This window comes from Carettochelys insculpta, chromosome 11 (genome assembly GCF_033958435.1).
Source record: "Carettochelys insculpta isolate YL-2023 chromosome 11, ASM3395843v1, whole genome shotgun sequence".
NCBI classification, from domain to species: domain Eukaryota; kingdom Metazoa; phylum Chordata; order Testudines; family Carettochelyidae; genus Carettochelys; species Carettochelys insculpta.
In genome coordinates, this window is record NC_134147.1 from 34,442,975 (window position 1) to 34,452,733 (window position 9,759).

The 9,759-nt window shown below is 59.4% G+C and overlaps 1 protein-coding gene across 2 annotated transcripts in view; it reads right to left on the reverse strand.

Annotated features, from left to right (window-relative positions):
- The window catches only part of EDEM1 (ER degradation enhancing alpha-mannosidase like protein 1), a 36,380-nt gene extending 26,621 nt beyond the window's left edge, over positions 1–9,759 (reverse strand). Inside the window, exon 1 of one of the 2 annotated variants that reach the window (XM_075005223.1) lies at positions 8,050–9,759. In XM_075005223.1, the coding sequence (XP_074861324.1) occupies positions 8,050–8,486 (437 nt within the window). In that variant the 5' untranslated portion in view covers positions 8,487–9,759. Of the gene's footprint in view, positions 1–182; positions 246–8,049 lie in introns of those variants that run through there. The other variant, XM_075005224.1, reaches the window with a different exon arrangement.

Consider the following 9,759-nt stretch of genomic DNA (forward strand, 5'->3'; position numbering starts at 1 on the left):
CCTAGAATTTCAAAGCATTACAAGGGGATTTAGCTGCATTATGACCCTGAAAAATCAAGCAAGTCACACACAACTCCCTATAAAAGTTCAGGGCCTATGTACTTCATATTTCTGAACTGCCAACTTCCATTTCTACTCTCATTACAACCATGCTTTAAAACATATATATAATTAACGCTCACCTCCTGAATAACCTGTAGATAAGTGTAAAGGGAAGGGTGGCCTTGGACTTCAACTGGTCTAACACTAACCACTTCTTGGATTTAGCTGGGGCTTCTAGTTAAACTACATATGCTGGCAGGCACTAGCGTACACATCTTCACCAACAGATATATGCTAGAAAAGACACAGATACCACAATAGGAACATTTATATTAGAGTAACAATAAGTATGAAGAAATACATATACAAATAGATGATGTTCTTCCATAGTTACTAACTGATGCAACTAGACCGAGGGTCCGCAACCAAAACTGCAAAAGCATTTTTTTTTAAATTTAGTTAAAAAACTGAGTATGAGATGGTTCTTAATAAACATCAAACCATACTTTTTGTAACCCCTATTTTAAGAACATTGCACACACAATTATTTGTAACATGACCCATGTTTAATGCAGGTCATGCACATGTTAACGGGAAGTTTTTCAACACTTCGATATCACTTATCGTTTGTTATTTAGATGCGAGTTGTTTATTGTCAGGCTTTTAGACAGTCACCGTTTAGTGAAAATAATCAGGAGCTTTTTTATTAACCTTTGCAATTGTAGCCTGAGATACCACAAAGAAGTCCTTAAAGAGCCACATGAGGCTCCAGAGCCACAGGTTGCAATCCCCTGAACTAGAACAAAGGCCCAAAGTCAAGAAAATAACATGTTGCGCTGCTCTGCAGCTGCTGCCGTGTTGCTCCCCAGAAGTGGCTGCATATCCATGAGAAATTAAGTGATGTTTGGTACAGTTCATAAAAGGACTGCAATTCTTAAATGCAAAGGACACTTGTAGTGAGTCAGTAAGGCCTCCTGCTGACTCAGAGGCAGAGGAGGCTGGGCAGAGGCCCTGGTGGTCGGGTCTGGAGCCAGAATACCAGAGGCCCGCCCCTCAGAGGGCAGGGCCCAGGGCTAGAAGAGCCAAGGGCAGGGCTCAGGACCCATTAAAGCCTGGTCCTCTGGGCAGGGAGGACACGCCTGCACGAGCTCCCTGGCGCCAAGGGCAGAGGGCCTGTCGCCACCCGGCCAGGCCTGGGAAGCAAGCTCCCAGCGGCTCCGAACTACCCCGGATCCAGATGCCCCAAGGGGACTACCTGGACTTCCCTGACCTGCCAGGACCTTCACGCCGGCGGAGACTCCCTGCCTTGGAAGAAGCCCCAGGAGCGGTCTGCCCCAGAGTCCTGGCGGATTCCTACAGCCCTCAGGCCCCCTGTGCTACCGCCGCCCGACTTTCCCAATGACATTGATATGAGCGACTGGCCGGAGCCCCCGAAGGTGGACAACCTGGAGGAGACCGACCTAGAGGACCCCCGACCAGATGGACTGGAACCTTCTGCCAGCGGAGGGAGAGGTAGGAAGTGGCCTGGGGAACGACGCTCCCGAACCCATGGCAGTGTGTTGCGGCCTGGATCCCCACTGTCGTGGTCGTGAGTGAGCGACCCCCAGGGCCCTGGGCCGGGTTGCAGTGGAGTGGGAGGGCCTGCGACCCCCTACCCCTTCCTTGACAGGGCCAGCCTGGGCTGGGCCTGTGTTAAACCCTTGTGCTGTTGCCCCGCCCCAAACTGAGGGCTGGGCCTGTGTCAAACCATTGTGCTGTTGCCCCGCCCCAAACTGAGGGCTGGGCCTGTGCTCAGGCCCCTTGTGTTGCTGCCCCGCCCTGGACTGAGGACTGGGCTGGAATTGTAATACTATTGTGAACTGCTGTCCCGCCCTGGACTGAGGGCTGGGCTGGAATTGCACAGCTATAGTGAACTGCTGACCGCCCCGAACTGAGTGCGGGGCTGGTGTTGTAACCCCTTTTGGGTGTCGCCCGCCCTAGGCTAAGGGCTGGGCATCTCCGGACTTCCTACACGTGGTGGAGAATGTGAGTACTCGATCCCCACCCCTGATGTTAGGGGTGACGGAGTGGGCGCTGACCCACAGAGAGAGGAAGAAGCCCCCGGACCGTGCGGGCAACTATCCACTGGTTTTTTTTGTTTTTTTTGGGGGGGTTCTTGTGTATTACTGCTAACCCCGCTCCCCCGATGGAGATGGACAAGCTACTGCAATATTTGGCCGAAAGCCAGAAGAAGCAGTAGGCTGCCCAGCTACAGCAGCAACAGGAGCTCATCCAGCAGCTGGGAGCCCAGCAGACACAGCTGCTGACTGAACTGATGGCCCAGCACCAGGAGCACCAGCGATGATGCCTGCAGCAGCTGGCAGCCCTGGTGCCATTGCTGGCCGAGCCACAGCAGAGAACTCCAGGGGAGAGCCCTGCATCAGTCCCGCCGGTACGGCTGACAAAGATGGGCCCAGCAGATGATCCGGAGGCCTTCCTGGTCACCTTTGAACGGGTAGCGGTGGTGGCTGGGTGGCCCCGGAACGAGTGGGCTACATTACTGGCCCCTTATTTGACTAGGGAGAGCCCAGAGAGCTTACCGGGCATTATCTGTCGAAGACGCCCGAGATTACAACCGGGTGAAGGCAGCCATCCTCGACGCCCTGGATGTTAGCCCGGAGACCTTCCGCTGGCGGTTCCGGACCCTGACCTACGCCCCAGGGGCCTGGCCGCGGTGCATGGCACAGGAGCTGAGGGACGCGTGCCGGCGGTGGCTGCAACCAGAGGCGAGGACCCCCGCAGAGCTCATGGAGCAGGTCGTCTTAGAACAACTCCTCTGCATCCTCCCACCTAGAGGGCAGGCGTGGGTGCAGCGCCACCGACCTGCCACCGTGCAAGCTGCTGTCGACCTCATGGAGGACTTCCTAGCCGCGGAGGAACCAGAGGCACCCATGGGCTCGGCCCCGTCGTCACGGCCCCTGCTTCGGGAAGCCGAGAAGCCAGGGGAGCCTCGCTCCGAAGTACCCGGCCAGCTGCGGGAACCACCCAGTCTTTGTCGGAGGCCACCACGAAAGCCAGGCCCCAGTAACCCCCAGGGGCAAACGGAGGGGACCACCAGCACACAGCCACCAGGTCCAGGGGGGCGCCAGGCCCACGGGCAGCCCCAACCAGCGCTAGGGCCCTGCTTCACCTGTGGTCAACGGGGACACCTCCAACGGGACTGCCTGGAAGGTTTTTGTAGTTTTGGCCGAGTATGGGCGGCCGAAAAGAGGGCGCGACCCCCACAGGCACCCACAATTACAGTCCCGGCCCTCGTGGGAACTGAAGCCACGGTCGCCTTAGTGGACTCGGGGTGCAGCCAGACCCTGGTACGCCAACGGGCCGGCCTGGAGGCTGACCACGCTCTAGGGACCATCCGGCTGCAATGCATTCATGGCGACGTGCGTCCATACCCCAGCGCACGGGTGCCCCTGACGGTGGCAGGGGTGACCCATCATTTGGTTGTTGGCCTAGCGCCCCAACTGGCGTACCCAGTGGTGTTAGGCCAGGACTGGCCAGGCTTTGCGGATATCTTCCACCCAGCCACTGGACTCAAGGGGGAGGCGGCCCCTGTCCTGGAGGGGAATACGCCCAAGGACCCACCCGAGGAGAGCGTGGGGTCAGACCTGGGACCCCTAACGGAAGGACCCGCTGAAGGCTCAGGGGGCACCAGCCCCGACGACGGGGCAACCTCGGATTTCTGCCGGGACCAGAAAGATGACCCCACACTAAGCCGGGCCTATGCCCAGGTGGCGGCCATCGACGGGGTGGCAACAGACCCCCAGCTCGTGGCACAGTGGCCCCACTTCGAGCTGCGCCAGGATCGGCTATACCGGGTGGACCAGGACCCCCAGACCCAGGAACAACGAGCACAGCTACTGGTGCCGAAATGCCACCGACAGGCCGTGATGAAGCTGGCCCATGATATCCCTGCTGCCGGCCACTTGGGCCAAGAAAAGACCTTGGCCCGGATACTGTCCCGATTCTTCTGGCCAGGGGTCCACCAGGAGGTGAAGAACTATTTTAGCTCTTGCCCTGTGTGCCAGCTTGCTGCTCCCCCGCGGGTCCCTAGGGCCCCGCTGATCCTGATGCCAGTGGTGGGGACCCCGTTCGAGCGGGTGGCCATGGATCTGGTGGGCCCACTGCCGAAGAGCGTAGCTGGGTACAAGTTTGTGTTGGTCCTCGTGGACTATGCCACCTGCCTCCCGGAGGCGATCCCCCTGCGCAACATCACGGCCCGCACCATCGCGGGGGAACTAATGAAGATCTTCGCCCGAGTAGGACTACCACGGGAACTTCTCACCAATCAGGGAACCAATTTTACATCCCGCCTGATGAAGCAGGTCTGTGCCCTCCTGGGGATTAAACAGCTATGCACCTCTGTGTACCACCCCCAGACGGATGGCCTGGTAGAGCGCTTCAACCGCATGCTGAAGGAGATGATGCATAAATTCCCCCCAGAAGATCTGCGCCGGTGGGATCAGTTGCTACCTCCCTTGCTGTTGGCCATCCAGGAGGTTTCCCAGTCCTCCACGCGTTTCTCGCCATTCGAGCTATTGTACGGACGCCGTCCCCGGGGAGTACTCGACCTGATGCGAGAGGTCTGGGAGCAAACTGCGTCCCCCTCGAAAGGACTGCTGCAGTACGTTTTCCAGCTCCAGGAACACCTGGAACAGGTAGGGGCCCTCGCAGAGGAAAACCTGAGAGCTGCACAGGCGTCCCAGGCTCGAAACTACAACCAGGAGGCGCGGAGCCGCAGCTTCGAGCCAGGTGATCGGGTCCTGGTCCTGCTGCCATCCAGCAAATCTAAGCTGTTGGCTAGGTGGCAGGGACCCAACGAGGTTATTCGAGCCGTGGGGCCCGTCACCTATGAAGTTTACCAACCCGACCGCCGTAAGACAACGCAGCGGTATCACATCAACCTCCTAAAACCATGGAGGGACCAGGAGGGCTTTATGATAAACCCCTGCCCCCCGGACCCCGAACTAGGACCCCAGGTGCCTCACGGGGAGGAACTGGCACGACCGGCTCTTGGGGCAACGCTGACCAATGAGCAGCGGAAGCAGGCCCAGTGCCTCCTCCAGGCATTCCAGGAGAACTTCACCGCCCTCCCCAGACACACCTCCCTGGTCTGCCATGTCATCTGTACAGAACCTGGGAAGGTGGTTCGCGACGCCACGCGCCCACTACCCTTCCGGATGCGAGAAGTGGTAGAAGAGGAGGTACAGGCGATGCTGGCCCTGGGAGTCATAGAACCGTCCCAAAGTGAGTGGCGCTGCCCTGTGGTACTCGTCCCAAAGCCCGATGGTGCTCCGAGATTTTGCATCGACTTCAGGCGGCTGAACACGATCTCCAAATTCGATGCATATCCGATGCCCCAGGTCGATGAACTGTTGGGACGTCTGGGGGCAGCCCGCTATTTCAGTACCCTTGATCTCAGCAAGGGGTACTGGCAGATCCCCTTGGCACCGTCTTCACGGGAGAAGACAGCCTTTGCAACTCCATCAGGCCTATACCAGTTCACCCGAATGCCTTTTGGTCTCCACGGCGCCCCGGCGACCTTCCAGCGGCTGATGGACCGTCTACTTCAGCCCCACCGGGACTACACCGCGGCCTACCTCAACGACATCGTCGTATATAGTTGCCACTGGGAGGAACACCTGGACCGGGTGGCAGCGGTCCTTAGGTCTCTGAGGGCAGCAGGCCTAACAATGAACCCAAAGAAGTGCCGCATTGGATGGCAGGAGACGACGTACCTCGGGTACACTATAGGAGGGGGCCAGGTAAAGCCCCTCATAGACAAGGTGCAGGCCCTAGCGGCCTGCCCTCCCCCCAGTACCAAGCAGCAGGTACGACGGCTCTTGGGACTGGCAGGGTACTATCGACGCTTCATCCCGGAGTTTGCTTCAATTGCCACCCCCCTGACGTAGCTTTTGACGAAAGCCCAGCCGCAAAGGGTAGTATGGACCGCAGCGACAGACAAGGCATTCCTGACACTAAAACAGTGCCTAATGCAGGAACCAGTTCTCTACAGCCCTGACTTCACCCGTCCGTTCATTCTGTAGACCGATGCATCAGGGGTAGGCCTGGGGGCTGTCCTGTCCCAGGAGATCAACTGCGAAGATCATCCAGTAGTCTATATCAGCCAGAAGCTGTTTCCGAGGGAACAGCGCTACGCTGTAATAGAAAAGGAGGCCCTGGCGGTGAAGTGGGCCTGCGACGCCCTTAGATATTACCTGTTGGGCGCCCCCTTCACCCTAGTTACGGACCATGCACCGTTACAGTGGCTGTCCCGAATGAAGGATACCAACGCCCGTATTATGCGCTGGTATTTAGCGTTACAACCATATGCCTTCGACGTACGTCATCGGGCAGGTAAAGACCATATAAATGCCAACTTCCTTTCCCGCCTGGGGGAGATGGAGGAATCCGCCCCCATGGCACGGGAGACGGACTTGAGGGCAGGGCGGGGAGTGTAGTGAGTCAGTATGGCCTCCTGCTGACTCAGAGGCGGAGGCTGTGCAGAGGCCCTGGTGGGCGGGTCCGGAGTCAGAATACCAGAGGCCCGCCCCTCAGAGGGCAGGGCCCAGGGCTAGAAGAGCCAAGGGCAGGGCTCAGGACCCATTTAAGCCTGGTCCTCTGGGCAGGGAGGACGTGCCCGACTATCCCAATGAAATTGATATGAGCGACTGGCCAGAGCCCCCAAAGGTGGACGACCTAGAGGAGACCGACCTAGAGAGACCCCCCGACCAGATGGACTGGGACCTTCCGCCAGCGGAGGGAGAGGTAGGAAGTGGCCCAGGGAACGATGCTCCCAAACCCATGGCAGTGTGTTGCGGTCTGGATCCCCACTGCCGTGGTTGTGTTAGCGACCCCCAGGGCCCCGGGCCAGGTCGCAGTGGAGTGGGAGGGCCTGCGACCCCCTACTCCCTCCTTGACAGGGCCAGCCCGGGCTGGGCCTGTGTTCAGGCCCCTTGTGTTGCTGCCCCACCCCAAACTGAGGGCTGGGCTGGTATTGTAATACTATTGTGAACTGTTGCCCCGCCCTGGACTGAGGGCTGGGCTGCAATTGCACTGCTATGGTGAACTGCTGACCGCCCCGAACTGAGTGCAGGGCTGGTGTTGTAACCCCTTTTGGGTGTCGCCCGCCCTAGGCTAAGGGCTGGGCATCTCCGGACTTCCTACAGCACTGCATAAAGGGGACAGCACCATGGGGTGTTACAGATTTGGGGCACAGGACATGCATAACACAACTGTACCCAAGAGTCAGGGAAATGAAGTAGAAATATGGCCAGATCTCTCCAAGCAGCTCCCCTCCCACATAACTCTCTAGGCATGTTTCTCTGCTCCCCCAAGCTCCTTCTGCCAGATTTCCAACCACCTAGCCCCCTGCCAGTTTTCCTTTTCCTATCTGCCATCTTAAGAGGCCCTTAACTCCTTCCCACACAAACCTCCTCCTCCTCCCCACCCTTTTCTCCCACCTACTTAAGTCACCTGGCCTCTCTCCATCAAACCTCTTCCTGTCCACTCTTCCCTCCTCTAGTCCCCTTCTTAAACCACCACAGCCTCCTCATCAAACCCCCTCCCAGCCAGTCCCATCCTGCCCCACCTTCCTCTTCACAGCCTCTCTCCATCCACTTTCCTCTTGTCAGCCCTCAGCCCCCCATCCCTTCCTGCCAGCCCATGCCCACCCCAGTGCCCTCTTCCCTCCTCTAGCCCCCCCCAAATCCCCATTCTGCCAGCAACCCACACCAACCACTTACCCTCCTCGCCCCGCCTCCAGCCCCACCCCACCCTCCGCACGCCTTTTAACCGTCTCTTGGCTTCTCCCCTTTCCTGCCCAGAGCCCCCTGCCTCCTCACCAACTACCTGCCCTACCTGACAGTCCCCTTCCTTCCAGCTGCCCCAACCCCCTCCAACTCCAGTCCCCCCGCCCGAGTCCCCCCACCCCACGTGACAGGGCCCGTCCCTGCCCCCTTAGCCACTCACGGGTCGGCGCGGTCGGGGCCGCGGCCGGAGCAGTGCAGCGGGTTCAGCTCGTCCTGCGGGAAGGCGTGCCGCATGTAGTTGTCGTAGCCGAAGGCAAACATGCCGCGGGCGGCGTCGCGGAGCTGGGCCCGCAGCTGCGAGGGGAAGGCGCCGCTGTAACGCTTCTCGTACTCATCGCCCCCTACCGAGCCGCCACCACCACCGCCGCCGCCACCGAACAGGCCGCCCCAGTGCGCGCGCTCCGCGGGCCGCGGCTGCAGCCAAGGCGGCGCAGGGGCCGGGGCCGGGGCCGGGGCGCGGGGCCCGGGCAGCGGGAGCCCGAAAGGGAAGCGCTGGTGGAAGCCTAGGCCGGGCCCCAGCGCGGACACCAGCCACAGCAGCCCGTGGAGCCCCAGCCTCAGCAGCAGCAGGCCGAGCACCAGCGAGCGCCATTGCATGGTCGCGCGGTGCCCTCGCTCATAATTTAAAGGAAGCCCGCCCGCCAGCCACTCCCAGGCGAATCCCGACTCTTCCCGGACGCCCCGCTCCGCGCAGGCCGCCCCTTTAAGGGACGCGACAGCTTCCGGCTGGAGAGAAACTTCAGCAGCTCCGTGCCGGGTCCTGGTTGGTCAACCCTGCCCTCTTCTTTCTCTGCCCCCTTTCGCTCATAGGCTGCTGCGGTTGTCAATCCCAAACGGGGCCTTCCACTTCTGGGAGAGCGCGGTGGGAGGTGCGGGGCCGCTGCCGTGGCAAGCCGGGAGTGCTCCGTCCATAATCGGGCGTGGGCGGGCCCTCGCTCCTGGGCCGCTAGCAAGGCGAGAGCGCGCGCTGCCGCTGGCCGGGAAGTGTCCCGTTCGCTGCTTTCCCCTGCCGCGGTAGCGTGCGGCTCACGCTGGGTGTGCTGCGCTGCGCTCCGGAAGGCGGGTGGTGGGGGCTGCCGAGCAAACCTGCCCCACCACCTTGCAGCCCGCGCCCCCTGCTTGTCCCCACCTGGCTGCAGGAGCCGTGAACCCTTCGCCCCACGCATCTGGTGCAGTCCTTCCTGCCTCCCGCTTTCCCCGGCAACGAAAGCTCGTCTCGCCGATGCTTTGGCTGCCCCTCCTGCAAATTCCGGGGGTGTGGAGGACCCACCGTTCACTACGCTGCATCCTGGGTTCCTCTGTAACGACAGACACTGAGCAACACCTACACCACCTCAGCGCCCTGGAGCCTGCATGGGGCATAACCCCATCCCCAGGGAGTTTTGTTATTGTTCCTTCCACTGAAGAGTTCAGCTCAGCCAACCCCCTAGGACAGTGTCTACCAAAGAGTATGTGTACCACCTGGGGTATGCAAAAGGATTTCGAGGGGAACGTAGATAAACTACTAAAATCAGGAGACAAGCACTGGATAGGGTATACCCAGAAGGGCAAAGTCCCAAAAGGGTACATAAATGTTCTAAGCTTGGGAAATGCTGTCCTAGGACTGTCTCAGAGAGATAGCACTTAGTCTGTCTTTAAAAGCAGTAAGGAGCAGTGGGGCACTGTAGACATGAACAGATTTACTAAGGCACAGGCTTGTGGGGGTTAAACCCAGTCCAGCAGAAAAATCTGAGCAGAAGTTAGAGAGCCAGGCTCCCCCTTGAAGAAAATATGTCAAAAATGTAGGACCAGTCTTACTGACTAATCAAGTCAGCATGGAGGTGTCTGGTTAACCACAATTGTTGTGGAAACATGATTAGCCGGAGAGGGG